Source organism: Dasypus novemcinctus, chromosome 1 (genome assembly GCF_030445035.2).
Source record: "Dasypus novemcinctus isolate mDasNov1 chromosome 1, mDasNov1.1.hap2, whole genome shotgun sequence".
Classification (NCBI taxonomy): Eukaryota; Metazoa; Chordata; class Mammalia; order Cingulata; family Dasypodidae; genus Dasypus; species Dasypus novemcinctus.
The window spans coordinates 140,528,422-140,551,040 of NC_080673.1; the positions used below are offsets into that span (position 1 = coordinate 140,528,422).

At 35.9% G+C, this 22,619-nt stretch overlaps 1 protein-coding gene and 1 long non-coding RNA gene across 17 annotated transcripts in view; one reads left to right on the forward strand and one right to left on the reverse strand.

Annotated features, from left to right (window-relative positions):
* Positions 1-1,915: 1,915 nt before the first annotated feature.
* LOC131278575 (uncharacterized) lies at positions 1,916-20,781 on the reverse strand. The gene is made up of 2 exons (XR_009185955.1): positions 19,236-20,781; positions 1,916-5,051 (listed from the first exon to the last, which is right to left on the reverse strand). It is a non-coding gene; the product is annotated as an uncharacterized lncRNA (long non-coding RNA).
* EPHA5 (EPH receptor A5) overlaps positions 19,369-22,619 on the forward strand; it is a 374,629-nt gene continuing 371,378 nt past the window's right edge. For 9 of the 16 annotated variants that reach the window (XM_058297729.2, XM_058297742.2, XM_058297749.2 and 6 more), the window contains exon 1: positions 19,402-20,338. In XM_058297729.2, the coding sequence (XP_058153712.1) occupies positions 20,158-20,338 (181 nt within the window). In that variant the 5' untranslated portion in view covers positions 19,402-20,157. Of the gene's footprint in view, positions 20,339-22,619 lie in introns of all 16 variants that reach the window. The other 7 variants (XM_058297763.2, XM_058297802.2, XM_058297806.2 and 4 more) reach the window with 4 other exon arrangements.

The following is a 22,619-nucleotide window of genomic DNA, read 5'->3' on the forward strand; positions in this document are numbered from 1 at the left end:
CCCCATGTAGGGGAGCCCCATGAGCAAGGAGTACACCCCGTAAGGAGAGCCGCCTAGCGCAAAAGAAAGTGCAGCCTGCCCAGGAATGGTGCCACACACATGGAGAGCTGACACACAAGATGATGCAACAAAATGGAACACAGATTCTCATGCAGCTGACAACAACAGAAGCGGACAAAGAAGAACATACAGCAAATGGACACAGAGAGCAGACAACAGGGGGGTTGGGGGGAGAAGGGGAGAGAAATAAAATAAAATATAAATCTTTAAAAAAAAAGAGTCAAAAGATAGGGATTCTTATCCTGCCATTGTAATTTCCTATTAGTGCAATCTTGAACCTCATCATTTAAATCTGTAAATAATAAAAAATGCATGAGAGAAAGGGAACAACAGGGAGATGAGGGAGGGTGAAATATAGGGACTAAAATGAGGAAATACATGTGACATATATGTAAAATCTACACCAATATGTTCTGATTTTAATCACCATTAATTTAGGATTACAGAGGGTTGTTTCATTGATGTAAGTTATCTTTTCTTTCAACAGATATTTATGAGCCTTAATTATATGACAGGCACTGTTTAGGGTGCTCTAGTTATAGCATAGAATAGACCAATACCCTGCTCTAGATTAGCTTACATTTTAAGGGAGAAAGTTGAAAATAAACAAATAAGCAGATATATCAAATATCAAATGGTTAAAAGAACTAGGAAGGAAAAATAAAGCAAACTAAGGGGATGCTGATGGATAGCTTTTGGTGGGACTTATTTTTAATAGGCTGATCAGGGACCCAAATAAAAATTACATTCAGTAAGAGATCTTAATGAAATGGGAGAGAAAGCCAAAAGGGTCTTTAGTGTAAGAGAGCTTTAGGAAAATGGGTAAATAAATTCATTGAGGGGAAATATACTTGGTATACTGGAGAAGAAGGATGGACAATGTGAATGAGGGACATCAGGTTTGGTGTTGGCTTGGAGGTTTGTGGGGAGGGATTAATGTGAAAAGAGGGTGAGAAATGTCAGAAAATTTAGAGAGAAAGTAGAACTTTGCCACGGTCTGGAAGGAAATTTGAGACTTTTATAGTAAGAGAAGAAAAGAAAGGGACTCCATGTTGAGGGAAAATGAAAGAAGTAACTAAGACACATTAAAATAAAGAGGGATTAGTGGTATAATGGGAACACTAACACCGATACTGAGCCAAAGGAATGATTAGGCAAAAGCTGCCAAAAAGAAAAAAAAAAAAAGGCACTGTTCACTTAGAGAGTAAGCAGTCTCAGAGGTATTGACTAAGACTAAATAGCAATTCCTTGTTTAATGGACCAAGTTTGTAACTATTCTTTGAAATACTTAGCTTCCCTTAATTTTGCCTGAACATGAGAAAATGTTTTATGCTCAGTGTTGTTCTCTGATTTAATGCTTCTGGAAATTTTGTTTTATAAAGTTATCTAAGGATCAAAAAAAATAGTTTAAGATATAAATAATGGACCATAAAGTTCATCCATTTAAAGCGTATAACTCGATGGTTATTGTTCTATACAAAAATATATGCTAACATCACCAGAGGCCATATTAGAATATTTTCATTTACTCTTAATGGAAAAATTGTACTCTCTCCAAATCCTCCTATTCTATTCTCCATTTAGCCCCAATAAACAATATATCTACTCTTTAACAAATCTTTTCAGTTATCCCTATTCTTGGCTTTAATAATTGAAAAGAAATGAATTACATTGTAATTCATAAAACAGGTTATTTGATATAAAATTTGACCTGGCCATTGTAAGAAGGAAGGTTAAAAAGATGAGCACCTAAGGAAAAGTTGTTTAAATTAAGCTATTGGTCAAAAGCACCAAGAAGTTGATGTATTAGTGAGGGTAGGCTAACTGATTTAATAAACACACTACTAAATCTCACTCATTTTATAAAATCCATTTATTTCTTGTTTCCATTACAGTGGGGGAGATTTTCTGGGGACATTGCTCCACACAATCTTCCTGGCACCCCGGATTCTTCCAGATCAAAGTTTTACCTGATTCTAAGTCTTTGAATTCCTCTCCATTCAGTCAGCAGATGGGAGGAGATGGGAAAAACATGGCTCAGGCAGGCAAAAATATTTATTGCCTAGGGCAAGGAATGGAAGTATATTACTTCATATTCGATAAGCACAGTAAATCATGTGGTCGCATTTCACTGGAAAAGAATCTGGAAAATGTAGTTCTCTTGTTTGATCAGGAAGGAAGCTAATAGAGATAGTACAGCTGGGGTTATACATACATGCATTAGCTGTAAGTACGTAGTACAGATTACATGTAGTCAAAAAGATTATCCATATTATAAGGAATAACATAAAAATTAACAGCACAAATACAACATAAAATATACAAAGTGTGGATGCAATCTTTCCCATTTTTAGTGTTTCTATTAAAACAAAGATTATCATTATTACAATGCTTTGGGGTAAATATAATTGGGGCAAAGTCTTATATAACAACATGTTCTAGATTTATTAAAATTTTACCTTTTGAATGGAGATTCATATTTTCTAATTTCCTTCCCATTTTTACAGCACATCAATATAGGCTATGGCATTTGGGTATTATTTTAAATTTTGGATAATGGGATTATTTTTAATCATTCATTTTCTTCCTCTTCCCTAAGTGAATAATGCTAGTTCAATATGCCCTCATTCTAAAATATAGTATGTGTGTGCATCTGTGAGATTTTTATTTATTAGGGAACTCTTTTCTTACTAATTAGAAACAATGATAGCTAACAGTGAGAAAGTTTTCCTCTTGATTTTAGGTAGAAATATTGTGAAAACAGCAATTTTGTATCTGGAACTACTTGGGAGCATGAGTGAAAGCAAGATTTTAAAATATATGATAATGTTATTTACAGACAGGACAGGGTATGGTAGTCATCACATCCAGAAAAGAAGTTAAAATCACATATGGCTTTTTAAACTTGGCCTATAATGATGCACAAAAAATGGTCACATTTCCTATGCCCTAAATAATGAAGCAATGTAGTAGTAGTAGTAGTAGCACTAAGATAAAGCAATTACATGTTACCAAACAAAAATCACTTCAACATAGACTCAACCACATGACCAATTAGGTAGCAATTCTTACAATCTAGGAGGCATGATGCAGACTTATTGCTTATTACATTCACGTGTACCAGTAATTAAAAATACTAGATTGAAATAACTAATAGCTTTGCATCAGAAATCTAAAACTCTCCCATCATTCTTTAATATTCTCTTTCTCATCTTCATTCTTATTCTCTCCTTTTCCTCTTTCCCCCTGTATCTCCTCCCCTCCTACTAGGACATTATTATCTGGTTGTTAAATTATGACTGAATCTTATAATTCAAGAACACTAACTCCTGCTGTTGGCTGATTTCTAAAAGCAGTAGTTTTTAAAAGAATTATTTTCTCACATTCCACCCAAAAAATTAAAAAAAAAAAATCTCTGAGAAAGATTCCAAGTTGACAATTAAAGTATCACAATTTAAAATAGCTAAAAATGTTAAACTTCTCCTATTTTAAATATTTGCATTTAACAATAATCAGGTGCCATTCTTTTAATATCAATAATATCTAAAATAAATAATTTTATACATACTATCATAGATTTCAAATAAATGCACAAGTGTAAGAGTACATATTTTTTTTTACTCAAATCATAATTTCATTTAGATTCTTCCATAGATTTATAAAAATGTATACAATACCTTTGAGTATTTTGTCAAAAGATTTTGTTTCTCTGCAATAAAAATATATATTTAAATTTAAAATAATTGCTAGCATTTCCAGTGAGCATATGTTAAAAACTTTATTCCAGGTTGACATATATTTACTATAATAAACAATTGATGAAAGAAGATCATGTATCATGTATCACGGTTGAATATTATTTATTGTCAGAATAATGCAGAGTTCAGCATCTATTCCTTTAAAAAACTGGTCTGAGCATAAAGGAACTAAGTTCATATAAATTAATAGACAGAAATGCAAAGACTTTTTTTATTAGCAACTAAGTAAACTCTTTGAATTCTAAGTTTTGTGCAAAAAAGTCATGTTTAATAATCTGTCACCTGAGAAATCAATTTGGTTCTCCTTTCATTTTTTTTGAAAGATACATTTTGGAAAACACCCGAAAAAGCATTTGTTTTCCAGTCATTACAGTCATCCATTTTTTCAGTTTTGACACCAATATGTGTGTGTATGTGTGTATAACCCTGACAATGTATTATTATTAGCCTTCGAATGAATGAGAAATACTTTTCATAAAAAGTGGTAAAAATATAATTGAGAAAGAGGAGGAAAGAAAGGAGGCATATGGCTCAGGAACCCTCTCCTGCACATCAGTCATAGAAAAGAATACATATGAAGTGAGTATTATGAAATTTCCATAAAATCATTAGTGCTTGTGCCTTATAACCCTGAGGTATATGTACCCCAGTTGGATAAGAAGTAATCTAAAGAGGCTGTATGCAAAGTGGTGACAATCCCTGGAGGGACTGACTGTGCTGATTTACTGACACTGGGTCCTCACTTAGTCCTGTGTTTGGACGTCGCATCACAGATGACATGCAATATATTTGTGTAAAGGTTAGAAGTTACAAAACCTGGAGATATTGATAATAACATGCTTAGCCTTTTATTTTCCTTGGCATTTTGTTACTTACTGAAGTTTGAATGTGCACAATTAAGTGAACTTACACACTATATATTTTATAGATTTAATTAATACAACACTCACAAACTGGACACATGACTACAAAGATTTCTGCCAATTATACGTAGATTAAAGCTAATATGGAGTGAACGGATGTGGCTGTAGCAGTTAAGTGCCTGCTTCCCACATGGGAGGTCCTGGGTTCCATCCCCAATGCCTTCTTTAAAAAAAAAAAAAGCAAACAACAAGCAAGCCAAAAAATGAGAAAAACAAAAACAAAAACAACTCAGGGCAGCCAATGTAGCTCAGTGGCTGAGTGCTGGCTTCCCATATACGAGGTCCCAGGTTCATTCCCCGGACCCAGTACCTAAAAAAAAGAAAAGATAATATAGGTTTAATAACCCAAATATAAACAAACAACAGAAAATGGAAAAACTGAAATTACCTGTGATGGTTCATGTGTCAGCTTAGCTAGGTTATGGCGACTAGCTGTTTGATCAAACACCGACCTGATTGTTACTATGAGGGTATTTCACTTATTTAAATCATGTTAGTTGATTGCATGTATGGTTGATTATATCTACAATCAACAAAGGAGACTGACTTCGGCAAAAATAGAAATCACATCTAATCAGTTGAGGACCTTACAGGAAGAACTGATGATTTCAGAAATCAAAAGAATTTATATCTCTATTTCAGCCAGCAGCTTTTCCTGGGAAATTCAGAGAAACCTTCATTGGAGTTCCCAACTTGCGGCCTGCCCTACGGAATTCAGGTTCGTGAATACTTACGGTTGCGGTAGCTAATTCTTATAATCCATCTCGTAATATTTCCGAGAGAGTGTGTGTGTGTGTGTGTGTGTGTGTGTGTGTGTGTGTGTATAGCCATACCCTGTCAGTTTTGTTTCTCAGTAGAACGCTGACTAACATGTTAAACAAGTTTGACCATTTTGTAGAAAAAACTGAGAGAGAAACAGTAATCATCTAAATTGAAATCACAAGAGGTCCAAAAACATTTCTAAATCATCAATATGTATGGTATCAACAATTTGGAAACCACGAGTCCAGAGAAAGCATTGATGCTACAATTTCTGTATGATGGTAAGTACAGTAACTCAATAGCTGCTTCTCTGGAAATGTAATAAATTTTTTTTTTTTTACTATATTTAACACTAAATGGGAAAAAGAAGCAGCAATGAGGTTCTTTGACATTCTATTACCAATGATGGTTATAACAACATAATTGTGCTGCCTTACATGTATGAATAGTATATATGACAACATGATTTTTAGATAATTGAAATGTAAAGAATTAAAGAAATTTTTAACAACACAGTAAGAATGGGAAAAAGTACCATTAGAGGGAATTTTCATTTGGGATGAGTCTTTTCCCAGCAACATTATTTGTCAATGTAACTTACAACAGAACTTGCAAAATATTTGAGTCCAGGGTTGAAAACATTATTTCAAGTAAGTATCCTTTCAGGTAGCAGAGGACTCTGCAGAAAACCAGCAATTGTCACCAAATTTACAGGTCGGCCACAGCTATCTTCCTCAATTATGTCACAGATTTCGCATTTGTGTTTTGTTTTGTTTTGTTTTTTTCTTTTTTTCTTCCTTTTTTGTTCTTTTGCACATAGGGCTGGATAGATGTTAAATTTAGTGATCACATTACCATTAAATTATATACTTCAACCCAAAAAGACATTAAATAATTAATATTTTCCTTTCACTGAAGACCAAGATATAAAGACACTTAATTCCTGAAAAATGGGTGACTTGAAATACAACGTTTTAATATAATCAATTGATACCTAATATATCATCTAATGGATTTTCCTTATTTTAGATCTGAGAACTGCAATCCAGATAGAACAACACAAAGAAAGTGCTATACAACTCAAAGCAAAATTCACACAACTTAGAACATCTAAGTATCTGAGAAAGAACAGGAATGAATACATGAATTTGTCTGCACTAATTAGCAGTTCTCAAGTTTGGACAGGTGTGATCACATTGGACTATAGGTTGAGGTTGAGATGGATTTGAAAACAACAATAAATCCAATTCTACAAATAGTTATGGCAAAGAATTGTGAAAATGGTTCTTCATCAGAAATTTGTCTTTTCCAGCCACCTTTGCAAATATGTTTACAGCAATTTTGCCAGTAGTTTTAAGAAATTTGAAGAGCAATTTATGCATGTACACGGTTTTACTAGAAATGTAACACCTATTGCATGTTTTTTTCCAAAAATATATGGAAAGTAAATATTAACTGCTTTTAGTTAAATTTAATAGTTAAATAAAATTGATTTCAGTGATTCATAGCTAAAACTTTTCTTGGTTTTTAATTTAGGCTTCTACTTAAAACGATACGTAGGATACCATCAAAAGTTTTTTCCTTAAGCTAAAAGGAAAAACTTATTTCACACACAAAAACTCTACAATCCCAATATATACCCAAGGGTTAAATTCCAGTCAAGATTTAATCCTTAATAACATAAGTGGTTTTTATGGCTTCCTTAAGATAGTGCTAAAAATATTTGAAATATTCTCTTCAAATTATGTCTTTCCAAGTTTTTCTACTTTTCCAAAATAGAATCCATAAAGTATGTTTATTCACAACATGGGGAACAGCAGAGAATAGAAAAATAAAATGCATATATATGCATGTGTATAAATAATTTTATTATATATTTGTATTTCTAGACTGAAAATCTTTATGCTTTGCAAATGTAAAGATACTTTAAAAAGTCAGCATTTGATTTTTAGCACCTTTCAACTTAATATATCATGATCTTGGACTTTAAAAATACTTCAAACAACATTTCAAGGATGTATGATTTAGACGTAATTCTGATTTAGAGTGGTTATCACAAAGTCACATAGTGTGATAATTTATGAAGAATTCTTACCTCTGAATAATGAGACTGAAGGTAATCACTTTAATTTATAAATATGTATTGAATATATACATTTCAGATTTTTATAGACAATGAAAATAAATGACTATCACATGTTTTTACCTGAAGCAAAAAAAAAAAAAAAGTAAAAGAAAAAGAGGCACTAGTACTACCAAACCTAATACAATGTGCTAAACATCACTTTGGGCATAAGATTAAAATGCAAGGGAATAGAGTAATTCATTCTTCAAAGTGGTGAAGTACAGGTAAATACTCCAATAAGAAGTGGTAGTTAGGTCATGATAGAATGAGAAGTAATTCCACAGGTAGAGACATTAAAATTATAACACATGCTGCCTCTTACTATCACTTTTTAAAATTTTCTCTCCATATTTCTGGTTTTATTTGAAAGGGAATTTATAAAGGAGAACTTCATGACACAACAAATGTTAAATAGCTTTTTCCTGTTATTCAATAGCTTGAACATCTGAACATATAATCAAGGATTTTGAATTGTTCATATTTATATCCATATTTTATAATTAGTCAAATGCATCATTTCATCTTAAGTTTTGTTTCTTTTATTTCATATTTTGTTCTACATATTTTCTTCTGCAGTGATTTAAACAAAAAAAATTCTAGCTATATTAATATTAAACTAATCTGTTTATGTTTAGATATTTTCTTTTGCTTCTGAGCACTTTTCACAGTCCATAATTGATGTATCTTGAGGTCATAAACCCTATATTTAAAGAAATAAACATATTTATCAAGATCATTTTACACTGGAGCATACTATTTTACAGTAATAATTACAAAAGTTATTTATATCCATTAATGTCCGACCCTTCCATATAGATTCTAATAATTTTATAATTTGCCTCTGTATTTAGCTTTTGGATATTAATAGCCATCCCTAAGCAGAAATTTTGTTTATCACATGGTGATATGGAGGCATTCTTCAAGAAATTTTTTTGAGGAAAATAAATTTGGGTGCTATTCTTTTGAAATTACACAACATTCTGAATGTTTCCCTCACATATGAAGAATATCTTTTGTGGGGCATTTAACATTTTTGAATGGCAATCATTTTTCTATTAAGCCTCTATTGACTTGTTTTGCTGTCTTCCTGCATTTATTGCTGTATAGGGAAAAAAATGAGAAAAGAAAAACCTGAAACCCCATGAACCCCTCAGAGAAAAGGCACTACAGAAATTTAACAATAAAGTAAACCAACAGAGTTTACTAAGAACTCTTATCCAGGAAAACTACATCTTCCAGCTTTGGGAGCAGAAAGGTGGGCACAATATTCATTTCTTTTCAAACACTGAGTAGGGAAAGATAAGGATTTTTAGCAAATTGGTATTATCAATTTAAAATTAAGATGCCCACACTTAAAATCCTTCAATTCCATTCCTAAGTATATAAGCCCAGAGAAACTCACCAATCATGCACCAGAATCCTTATTTACATTGTCAAAAATGGAAGCATGGAAAATTAAATTTTGCATTAATCCATTTATCAGAAGACTGGAAAATTACATGAAAAACTGAAATAAAAGCATGTTTACTGACATATACAAAAGTTGAAATCAAATTGAAAATGGTATACATAATGTGTTAAATATCTGTGAATACTTAAAACCACACAAAACAGATTATATTATTTTTTAATTTTAGCTTTTATTTTAATCAATGTTACACATAAACATAATTTAAATATTCACCTTGATCTGAACGTTTCTTAGAAAGACAGTTGTCCATCGTCCTGTGATCTCCAAATGCCAAACCAACCATTTTCAAACCTTTTAGCTGATTATTTTTGTATATATTTCTTTATCTCTGAATTACTTGTACATATTTAAGCATATTGATTGTTTCATTTTTTTTATTATTTATTGATTTTTTTGATGATAAAGATGAGGATTTTGTGCTCTTTCAAAATTTCTTTCTACATCTGGTCTATCCCATCCTCCTATCATTCTTATTTATTAAACTTTTTATTAGAGCTACATTTACTATTTAACTGTTATTACTATATAAATGATATGGCAGCTAAGCCAAAAGGTATCATAGGATTACTTGTCTTTTCCTTAAAACTTTTTGTTTCCCCTGAATAATTGCCTTGTTTTGTCTTCTTTTTTATCGTTTCCTGTGTACCTATACATATATACCTGGGTGTATATAAACCCGAATGTTTTACCAATAATCTGAATTGCCTCTCCTTGCATAAAGATTCACCAGGTTTCTTATTTACTTCTGTCCATATTACTTGAACAGAATATGTCCAAGATCCTTATGTGCTCTCCAGTCAGGACAGCTTGTCCTCCATGCTTGGCCTACAGATCTCATTTTGGAGTCTTCCTTGGCTATATTCTGAGAATTCTTTTTTCCTTTTTCTTAGTGTTAGGAGACAAATTCTCCGAATTCATGTGTTAGTGTTTCTTGGGTTATACCCTTGCTTTGATAGAGCACATCATCCAGTAGCAGCTTTCTAAGAAAGGTTACAAGGGAGGATATATATCCAATCCTCATATATATGATAGTTCACAGTTCATCTGGGTGTGAAAATAAGATTGAAAATACTTTTTTCTTCAGAAATTTGAAGATGTTGTTCCATTTTTATTTAGTATGCAGTGTTGCTGTTAACATGTTCAAAGTAATCTGATTCCTGACTCTTTCAATATGCCTATTTCATTTATTAATTTTTTTCTTTTTTGAAAATTATCATCTTCTCTCACCATTGTTCTGAAGTGTCATATTAATGCACCTTGGTATGAGTCTATTTTTACCCATTTTACTATGCCTTTGGTATGGGCTGTGAACTTTTAATATGCAAACTCCTGAACTTAATTTTATTAAAAATTTTATTTATGATTTTATTTCTTCCATTCTCTTTTCTTTCCCATGGAATTATTACTTTAGGATGTTTGACCTGCTGAAAAAGTCTTCTGATGCAAAATTTTCGCCTTCTTATTTTACTTTTTTCATTTTAATCAAACCCTTTATATTGGCTTTACATACATATTTAATTCCTTACAGCACTTTTTTGCATTGTTCCATTGCCATGTCCTTTTCTTATTTCATGGATTTAAAACTGAGAGGGCAAGGAAAGCTGGAAGTCATGGCATTCAGTACAAAAATGCCACATGTGGCAGGCATTATGTCCATGATGATCTTGCTTCCTGGTATTCAAATCCTGTATATTCCTCTCCACTTGAGTGTGGGCTGACCTGTGACCTGATTCTAACAAAATGAATGAGCAAAAGAGAGAGACTGTCACTTACGAAATCAGGTTGCAAAAGATTATAACTTTTGTTTCTCTTCCTCTCAGTTTGTCTTTTCTCCTTCTCTCTTGCCTTCTCCACATGTTCACTTTGATTAGACAAGATGTAATGTTGATGAGGACAATGTGATAAGAAGCTGAGGGGGTCTTCTGACAGAGTTTACAATGGACTAAGTCCTAACAACAAAAACGTAAGTGAGCTTGGAAGCAGGTATTTCACCACTTGAACCTTGAAATGACTTACTAAACACCTTGATTTCAGCCTGTGAGAGATTATGAAATATAGGACCCATATCTACTGCGACTAGAATCTTAACCTATAGAAATTATGAGATCATAAACCTTGTTTTAAGACACATATGTTGGAGTAATTTATTAGTAATTGATATCTAATAAACCATGTGATCCCCCTATAGTCAGGACACTATTCTTATCTTTCTTCTGCCTATTAATTATAATGGAAGTGTTTGACCTTTTCAGAGAATAAAAATCCTTTTGAATAGGGAAAGAGGATTGGAGAATAGGATCTGAGAATCCAGTCTTTTAAAATACACTTTCAAGCAAAATTGTTGTTTTTATTTCTACTGTCATTCCATGTTTAGAGTTAATCAAATAAACTTCAGAGCCTTCTGGGTTCATTATACTCACAGGCAGGTTGCTATTTAGTTTATCCAACTGTTGATGTAAGATTCAACTTTCTTTGGACTCTTAGGTCATTGTCACTCATCTACTTGCTTTTTAGCTTACAAAATGTTTTCTACTGTCTCCTTTTCTGTTCTCTTGCTCCTTACAACTTTCTATTTGTTTGTATTTTTATATTTTATTAGTAAATTTAGTAAAGTTTCAGGAACAGCTAAAATGAACATGTGTTCAATCTATGATCTTTATTCAATACATAAAATCATCAGTTTTCTAAATGATTTAAAGCAAATATTGTAGGCATTAATGCTTATTCTTGTGGGATTATTCATACATGAATTTTCCCCCCAAAACATATTTTCTATTTTTGTATTACATGTGTTTCCAAACTGTGAATAAAATAGTGATTAGAACTTGAATGCTGGTTTTTTTTTCCAATTTTATGTTAAATAATTTTTATCTCAAATCTGATTTTTAAATCCTTTTGAAACAATTTGCTCTGTGTGGACCTTCTTAGTACTAACTCCATGAAAATACATACAAAAGATTTAATCCACTTAAAGCGATCAGAAAATCCACAATGGGAGGATATAAAAAGACAAATTCAACAAAACTCTTGATACAAATGAATTAAGATTGATTTATTTATGAGTTTTGAGTACTATTTTTTCTTGTAAAGAAAAGCCTTTGTACAAAAATAAACACTGATATATTTCCCACAGTATGCTTGGTAAAACCAAGTCATCACATGTGATGATGCTTAGAAAGAGATCTGTTTCCATTTTCCTCAGACCAGACGCCTGACATTTCAAAAGATAAGAAATATTGCTCAGCTTGAATAAACTCAAAAATATCTTGGCAAATGTATTTGAACTCATCTTTAAAATGTCAGTTTGGGACCAAGAGATATAATTTACTCATACAGATACCAGGATGTAAGCTTAAATTTTTTTTTAAAGAGATAGAATGATATTGAATAAAATATTTTGAGTAAAACAAGGAAATAAAAGTTTACCTGGTTATTGCTTCATTAAAATAATTAGTTCTCTACTATTAAAATATTTGAATTTTAAATATAGAAACAAATTTATGTATCAAGAAATTAATTTGATTTTCTGAACTTTCCTTTTTCAATTTTCTTTTTCTTTTTGCAAAATGTCATTTGCCATTTCACTTGCTATTTTGTGCACGTATTGTTTTTTATGCCAATATTTTTCTTTTTAAATGGCTTAGTGTAAAATTGAATATAATTCATCTAATTTGGAGTGGACGCATAGGGGTATAATGGGAGTGGGCATACTCACATGATAATGAAAAATTAATGATGAAAATTGTCTTACCATGGAACCCAGAAATTTCCCTCTTCAGACTTGGAAGAAGGGACAATTCAAAGTCCTATTAAAAATAAAATCCAGGGAAGTGGATGTGGCTGAAGTGATAAGGCCTCCGCCTACCATATAGGAAGACCCAGGTTTGATCCCTGGGGCCTCCTGGTGAAAAAGAAGTGTGCCTGTGCAATGAGCCAATGCCCACATGGCGAGCCGAGTGCCTGTGCAGTGAGTCAAGTGCCCACACGATGATCCAAGTGCCCGTGCAGCGAGCTGAGTGCCCATGTGGGTGCCTGTGCAGCGAGCCAAGTGCCTGTGTGAGTGCCTGTGTGGGAAGCCAGTGCCAGCCTGGTGAGCCGCATGCTCACGCAGCAATCCAAGTGCCTGTGCAGTGAGCCAGTGCCTGTGCAAGTGAGTCATGCAGCAAGATGATGACACAACAAAAGAGAGATGAAGGGGAGAGTCAAGGTGAAGCACAGGCGAGACCAGGAACTGAGGTGGCACAATTGACAGGGAACCTCTCTCCACATCAGAGAGGGATTGAATCCTGGTGAATCCTAAAGGAGAAAGATGAGAACACAAAAAGAGAAGAGATACAGAAGATCACACAGTGAATGGAAACAGACAGCAAAAACAGCAGGTTGGGGGATGGGGAGGGAGAGAAAAAATAAATACCAAAATAAATAAATAAATAAATAAAATTCAAGAAAAAATTTGATGAAAAGTATTGCCCCAGAGAAATTCTTTATATCGCATGCCGTGAAACTTCAGGACATTGATGTTTTCACTGCTCCTGTAATACAATCTTTTTCTTTTCACATATGTTAAACAAAACTAGCTATTCATAATACATACATAACTTTAGTAAAAGAACAGGAACATTATACCTTATGGGGCACACCGGTGTGGAAAGTAAATGGGAGAAAAATGCAGTCAACAAAGTAGAGTGATGGAGAACTCAGTGGGAGAACACATGGAAATATGAAGTGCACAACAGAAATTGTGCCATACAGAATTTTCAGAATATTTGCAAATTTTGTGGACATGCCAAAGAAAACTATTAAGTCTAACAAATAATGACTTCTATTTTAAAAATAATAACAGAACCTCATTTGAAAAAATAATTACTAATTTATGGCAGCACGAGGCTAAACATTATCACCACCTTTCCATTCTCTTTTATTCCTCTCTTGTTTTGTTTCTTTTATATTTCTCTGAATCTCTCTTTTAATTTTGAATGTGTGTGCACCAGTACAAACACATTGTCTTCCAGGTTGTTGTTTTTTAACTTTTATTTTTCCATTGTTATACAAGTAATAAATGTTATATGTAGAAAAACAGAAAGGAAAAAAAAAGAAATCCAAAAGATCCCATGGTAGATACCAAATATTATTAATAGCATATAACATTTCAAACTTAAAATCATTTTGCTCTGTGTTATGGCTTTCTAATTTGATGCTTTAGAACTATCTTTTAATGTACATAGACATTCTATGTTTAACTTTGATATCTATCACTTAGATAACACTTATATATATATAACACTTCTTATTGAAATTAAAATATTTCCAATTTTTGCCCATTAAAAATAACTCTATGTTTAATTTTTGGGCTCATCTTAATTCCTTTGCTTAAACTTTAAGATAAATTGCTGGATTTAAAAAATACCAACATTTTAAAAGACATCTGGTGGTATTGTGAAAATGCTTTACAAAAGATGTTCCAGACTGATTTCCCACCTGTAGAGTGTGGGGCATGAGATTATTATTGCCAGCTTAGACTACCCTTAGAAGCCTGTCACATGGACAATCAAGAGTGGTGTCAAAAGCCTAGCTGCATGTGCGCTCCTTTTTGACTGAACAAATTTATCAATTTTTCCCCTAGGCAAACTTTAGCTAGTTGTATTATTTATAAAATATGTTCTTCTGTGAGTGGATTATTTATGAATTTCAAATCAGTAGATGCATTGAATTTAATTTTAAAAACTGTTCTCTGAATGTGAAAACTACTGTGAATTATTTTTCACATATCAGCAAATATCTCTGGAGTCCAGAAGATAAGTTAGGACAAGTGGATTTTTAAGTGAGTCACACTCAAAGTTGTATCACCTCAATCTTCAGATTCTTCTGCAAATATTTTCTCTACTTCAGCTTTGAGAGACCTCATTATTTCAGTGTCCATGACTTCATAAGTGTCCATGACTTCATAAAACGCAAGTTGTCCAAAATGCTGGAGGCGAACAACCAAAGAAATTCCTGGCAAGTCAATTGGGATCCTCATAAACTACAACAGCCTTCTCCTCATACTATGCTGTAGCCTTGGCAAAACTAGCACACTGATTTAGGAATAATTAAAGGCTAAACATTCACCAACAAAAATCTGTTTCTTTGGTTCACTGTATTCCATTTGAACATCATTTCTCATCTTCTGTGGTACAAAATTGTCTGTTAACAATCATGGGTAAGATGAAGATTTTATTCTGCCCTCAATATTCACAGAAAAGAGAAAAACTGTGGGCTGATTTTGACATGAATGTATCTGATAAGCAATGTTTCTGATGAAGAAGACTGTAATGCAGTGTTAAGCAATGGAATAGTAAACCCTCATTAATTTATTAAAATAATATTAATTCATAATTTAAAAAATTAAACACACTACTGATAACCAATTAAATTTACATAAACTTAAATTTAACATTAATAGGTAGAAATGTGAAAGACAAGAAGTTACAGGGCTTTAGAAAAGAAATTTTAAAAATGCAGAGCAAATATTAAAACAAATTAAAATATTGTCTGTTTTATGTTAAATTAAAGTATAATATATAATAAAGATACTGATATTGATATAAAGAGCTATTGATTATTAATTATATTTTAGTCAACATCTACCTTTGGGATCAAATATTTCCATCTCTGTGATCAAAATTAACATCACCATATACCTATCCTCGTCAGTAAATGATGAACTTAAAAAAATTAACTTCTTTAGAGTACAATATCTTACCAATATTAATACATCTACAATTAATTAAAATTTTGCTTTTCATTCTTTCCCACCCTATTTTTCCCCAAAAGAGAGAATGCAGCTAAGTGACAAAAACATTTAACATAATTACATTAAAAACTACCATAATTATATAATAATTTAGGGAATAGTGTTATTTGGTATATGGTGCTTTGATTATTTTTTATATAGAGACTGTTGCTAATGTTTTTATCATGCTTTACATGGAAATTGTGACATCTATTTCTGTTAATATTATCCATCTGCAGAACCCATTTCTTGTTATTTTCTTGATTTGGTCCATCATTGCTACGAAATACAAACAAACTCTGTGCATTTTTTTGTGTACATGAAAACATTTTTTCTCCAAGTAATGCTTATTTTATGATTCTTAGTTTCTTGTTTTCTCCTATTCAATTATCTGGCCTGTACCACATTATTTGTTTAATTGCTTTTGGAATCAAATGAACCTGAAAATTGGAATATTTTATCTATTAACTGCTCCTATTAATGCAGACTTTTTGGGCAATCCTCTTTTTTCTTTTATTGAACAACCAGCTATCAAATTCATTTTTTACTTCTGTTATATCACAGGTTTTTCAAACAGAGTCAGCACCATGGTTTAAAGTTTCCAAGTCTTACCAGCTGTGAGACCACTTAGGTTACTTAACATCATTTCCTCAGTTTTCTCATCATTAACATGGGAGTACTAATTACATGGCTGAAGTGTCAATATTAAATAAAATAATTAATGTAAAACCATCACATAATGCTTTATACATAGCAAGTCTCAGTAAATACTAGCAAGGCTTCTTGTTTTGATTGTTCTATTTTGAAAGCAATGAGGATGTATTCAAGCTTATTAATACAATGAACTTAATTATAATACTAAAATCCTTTATAGAGTAGTAAACTTTCATGGTACCTTATCTAGGTGACTCAACATACTTTCTTCATGAAAGCTTAGTATACCAAAGAGAGATTCAGGCAAGGATCTAGGGAGAAAAAATAGCCACTGACCTTTTGAGGCCATAGCTGCCACCCAAACAATGAGAGAGGCAAACAATGGGATGCCCAAACCAGTATTGATGTCATAACCTTTTCTTGTTCATGGCAGTATGTATGAAGGAAAAAGACAAATCTAGTTTCATGCTATGCCATGGTATAATGCATGTATGCTAAGAACAATCACACACCAAGAAATCAACAAATAGCCAAAGGTAAGATTTCCTTTGAACTTGAAGCCCAAGCCTAACCTCCCCCATTGCCTTCCCTGATTAACCCTCATGAGACCAAAGAATAACTTTCGTTGCTTTATTTGGGATTTCATTTTCCAGCTATTTGTTTTTTCAAAGATATATAATAAATATTTATTAAACAACCATGTGAAAGATGGTTGCTAGTAAAGGTGGTAAATAAAATGCATTTTGCATTTACTGATAATACTAAATCTTGGGTAGGGGATCATGTAATTACCCACTACAGTGACCAGTGTCCCAAGTTTTGTTTCACAAACTCTGATTTTAACTGTCTTTGTCCCAATATATATACTTACAGTTGTTAGGCAATTTGTTCCAGTTTTTCATTCAGAATACATTGCCATTGTTTTGCATGACATAAATTACAAGCTATAGATATTTTGAGAAAGAGGAACCAGTCACTTCTTGCAGGGAAAAGCAATAAGGTTTGAATGGTGTTGGGTTGATTTAGATGGGAACAACGTTTGTGGGGGGAGGGGGATTTAGGTGAATATTGGGTTTAAAATTTTAGTGTAAAATAAACAGAAAATCTCTTTATGCCCTGTGTAGTGGGAGGTTTTAAATGCAAGGCTAAAGAAATTTGTTTATTTTGTAGTAAATAGTAAAAAACTAGAAATATAGGAGCAGGGTAGTGACAGAAATACACAGAAAATGGAGGAGAAGGGGACTGAAATCTTCTCCTCCAAACCCTTCATTTTATTGATACAGCTATTGAGATGTATAGAGGTAAAGCTGCTAGCTCAAAGCCCCAGTTAACTGTGACTCATATTAGTTTTATTATGTGTTCCTGGGCTTTATGCAATTTAGTTTGCATTCTGTTTACTTATTTTTAAGTAATTTAACCATAAATGTGTGTGTATGTGTGGGGCATACTTATATTTGAATGGTCTTCAAATAGAAACAAAAATTTTAACTTTTCATCTTACTGTTAAGCTTTTTGCCAAAAAGAAAGAATGAGTCGCTGCCATTCCTCTATATTTGCGGCATGCATTTGGAGCACATTATAATAAAAAGAAGGTGCTTTCAGACTTCTGTTGCCAAAACATTTCAGAAAAAAACAGTCAAAGATGAGCTTCTATATCTTTCCAAAATTGCACTACTGATGTTCTATTCCTCCATTTTTATTGCAAATATTTAAACAAACAAATAAGAAAACAAATGTCATTAGCTAAAGATTATGAGAAATGTATTGTGAAGGAAAACACAGTTCAGGATTTCAAGGCTGGTGAGCCGAACAGACCCACCTTTAAGAGGTATAAATTTAAGTCCAATCTTTATGGTGATTGCTATACACTAACATTAATGAGATGCCTTCCTTCTAAAATCATTCGTTTATGTACCCTTTTCAGTCTCTAGCTCTCTCTCTTTTGACACCATTCTATTGAAATTACCCTAGAAAACTGAGGAAAAAATGAAGAAAATAAATAAAGCAGGTGATGAAATTGCAGAGGGGAAGCACAGGAAGTTAATCGTTTTAAACTTTTCTTTCTTAACTATTTGCCTCTCAACGTAGAACACAAGCAATTAAAATACTTAAATCTAAAAAAAAAACCCTAAGATTATTTGGCCCATCATATTGATTTCACTGGAATTAATTGCTTGTGCCTGCATATCGTGTAACGTATAACATACTAAAATATTTTATCAATAAAATTAATGAATTAAATAATCACATCTTAAATAACTTAGCACAAAATAAATCTCAGTGAAATTCTATCCACTCCCTGAAATCGCAAACATTGCTACCGCCTCTATATTTAATTGATCTACAATTTGTTTCTGAAGAATATTTTGAGTAATTATCCCATTACAGCCGCGGAAGTACCGGAAGAATATAAAGAATCAGTAGTATCGCTGAGCGATATGGGTGTTTAAGAAACTAGCCACGGACCAGCAGAGCCTGCGAATGCGCGGTTCTGTGACGACAAGGTTGTTGATGCCACAAGCCTGTGATGGGGAGCAATGTGCCAAACCAAGGGACTCGCTTCTTTAAGGGCTGCCGGCAAAGCCAGAGCTAATTTCCTTTCCGCCTCCCGGGAACCTGGGTCCTCGCAGGCGTCGTCAGGAAGATTCTTCGCCCTAATTATCCAGGGAGGAAGACGCGCCTTTCCCGGAGACCGCTAGGCAACACTCACCACGGCAGCCTCCAGATTACTTCCCTCCGTGGATGTGTGACTTCGTCTAAGCAACTCACACTTACAGTAGATCCTCACTGGCGAGACTGCGAGCAGCAGAGGGCGGGGGAGCTGGGGAGAGGCGGAGGGAGGAAGGGTGGGAGGCGCAGAGCGGGAAGGCAGAGGCGACGACCGAGCTCCAGACACAGCAGGAGCGCGCCGTGGCGGTGCAGTTTCCACCTCGCCTGCCCAGCCGCGCACACACCGCCTCCTCCTCGAGCCGCGGGAACAGCAGCAGCTCCCGGCGCCGCAGCCCGGCTCCGCGCTCCCGCCCGCCGGCCGCCTCCAGTACCTCCCCCTCGTCCGCGCTCAGCCCGCAGCTATTTCCTCCTGCCAGCCTCTTTGAACTCTTTAGATATTTTTCTCTGTTCGCTTCTCTCCAATTTCCCTCACCCAGCATTTTCTCTACTCCTCTTCATTTATCCTTAGCATCCTTTCTCTTTCTCCTTTTTTTATTGGGAGTTTCGTCTGGACTTATGATGACTTCCTCGTCCATTTAAGCCCTGAAGACTGAAAAGGAGCCACTATTTTCCCTAGTGGCACCTAAAAAACCTCAATCCCCATAAAGTCTGAAGAGGAAAAGGAACAGGTCTTGGGACCGTCTCAACATCCTTGGGCCCAGTCTAGAACTGCACTAGCAAGGAAAACTAGCATTTTATTTAATCCCATTGAAAGGGAGAGGGAGAGGAGCCAGAAGCAAACTTCAGCGGTCTCAGCGGATCCGTGGTTCCCGCATTTGGAGGAGCCGCGTGCCATAGGAGAAGGACCCCACGAGGGTCGAGGGGAAATTCCGGGTCTTCCTCCTTCCTCCTCCAAGGCCGGAGCCTTGGACTGAGCCGCTCAGGGCAGCAGCGACTGAGGGCGGGGTGGGGGCCAGGAGAAGATGCGGGGCTCGCGGCCCCGGTGTGCGGGGCACCGGCGGTCCCCGGGCGGCTGCGGCGACCCTCCCAGCACTCCTGCATCTCCGGCTGGTTGTTATTCCGCGCCTCGCAGGGGCCCCCTCTGGACTTGCCTTGTACTGTGCGCCGCGCTCCGGACGCTCGTCGCCAGCCCCAGCAATGAAGGTAGGGAGGTGGGGGTGGTGAACGCGGCGACCTGAGGCGGAGGGGCGAGGCGGGGCCTGGAAGTGCGGGTCGCGGCGCCGTGGACGCTACTGCCTGGGACTAAAGCCGGTTCCTATGTCGAATTAACATTTGCTGTCCGCTTTCCCTGGCCTTTTCGGTCGCTTTCGTGGGTCTCTGGTTGCATTGTGTGGCATTAGCTGAGGAGTTCAGGGTGAGGAACCTGCGTGTGGACAGAGGCTGAGGGGGGCTGGGAAGTTAGAAGCCTGCGAAAGACAGGGGTCTGAGACCCGCGCTGCAAGGCTGGGTGCGGCTGGATCTCACTTGAAGCGCGTGGGGAAGTGACATTTCGAGCCTGAAGGACTGGGAGCTGTTTGAAGCTCCGAGACAAGGTTCTCGGGCGCTGTGGGGCTTTTAGAAACCGTTATTTGAGGCGATGATGGGAAACATTGCGGGGGTGGCGGGATGCTTTTATTTTGGGGGAAAGTGCCTGCTGAGATCTGTTATTTAGGGCATCGCCAGCTGCTGTTCTGTGGTTGGTGGCAAGAGCTTTTATTTCCCGAGGGAGGGGGGTGGCGGAGGACAGAAGGCGTGCCCACACTCTTGGTTGCCCTTCTCTTTGGGAGGCTCATGATCACATACAAGCGACTGCCCTGAGGAAGGCGGGAAGATGGGATGCTACGGTGGGGGCGGGCGGTGGGAGAGTGGGGGGAGGGAGTGCCTCCTTCAGGAAGTTATTGCTGGAACCCTCTGGGCAATAGCTCCCTGGTTATCTGAGAGTCAAAAGCCGCGCTCGGGATCCTGGAGATCCAATCCCGCTTCCCCACCCCCAATCCTGCGCTCCGAGCGCGGAAGGTTGTCCCCATCCGCTCCGGGAGCGAGGGGCCGGGCGCCGGAGCGACACCTGCGCGGCGCTCGCCTCTCCCGGGGTCCGCAGCTCCGCGGCCCGCACGCCTCTCCGCCCGCAGCCTCGGCCTCTGGATCCCCTACAGCCGTGCTCTCTCTTCTTTCACACCCGGACTGCGTTTGGGTCTCTGTTTAAGGGTTCATTCCTCCTGCTAGGGGGTGAGGACACTATCTCAGATCCCGATCCGAGCTATGAGCTATATGAGCTAGGGATCAGCTCCACTACGAAAGCGTGGAAATCCCGACCCCCTTGACTAGAAAGATGAAGCAGTCGCGGTGGAGTGGCCTGTGTTCCGGTGACTTGCTCGGGTTCGGTCTTGGCTCTAGGAAAAAGCACTGAGCTGGCTTCGGAGTGAACCGTGCGGAAACAGGGCAGATGGAAAACAGCCTGCCCCCTTCCGTGAACTTTCTCTATTCACCCCTAAAATTATTGTAAAGCCTGATTTAAGGCTATATATACATTTGTATATTCTTTATACATATGTATGTATACAGTACAACATATCTCCCATGCTTAAACCTTCCCAATAGAGTTAAGTTGAAAAGTGTTTTCTGAAATAGTAGTCCTTATGTTAATATGTTAGAGTCATTCAGTTAGGTTAGAAATAAAAACACGGAGAATTATCACAGGATTGGGGTCTTTTATTAACTGCACTAGTTCACTGAAGGAGGCATCTTGTTTTGGATTTAGAGCTTTATTAGTAATATCATTCATCCTTGAGTGTTTGTTATATGCCAAGTAGTTTGTCCAGTTGTGATGAGGGAGGTGGTTTATTGGGAGATGAAAGGGAGTCACTCTTGGTGACAGGATGGGAAGGAGTAACGCCTCAGGCAGAATGATGCTTAGAGAGAACAAGGGGAAAGAAAGAAAAGCCCGAAATAAAGGGGAGGAAACCAGGAAATAGCACTAGTCTGCGAATGTGTTGTATGTATAATTTGAACCCTGTGGCAGGTAGCCTGGCTGATATTACAGATTTAACATCTACTGGTTGGGTTGTCTTAGTCCAGCCTGCAAGCCGAGCTACAAAGCTGGGGTACACTGAGATGGAGGTTGGAAGAGTCTAATCCGGTGGATCGGTAATTTACCTCTCAGTGCTCTGAAGAATAAAAAACGTGCCTACTGTTTAGGGCACATTTTTTAACTTAAAACCATAGGACATAATTAGAAACAAAATCTTTTTAATATCTATGGCTTCATCTTACTCATCCCAAATACTCAACACACAGTTGTCCATCTTTCCATTATTATCATCTCAACCTTTATTTCTCTTCTTTTGTGAAATTTACATTCTTCTTTTTTGTTTCACCAAGCCAGTGATATTAGAACTCTAGCTGCAATAATATATTGAAATATTTATCACAGCATTCAGTTTGTTTG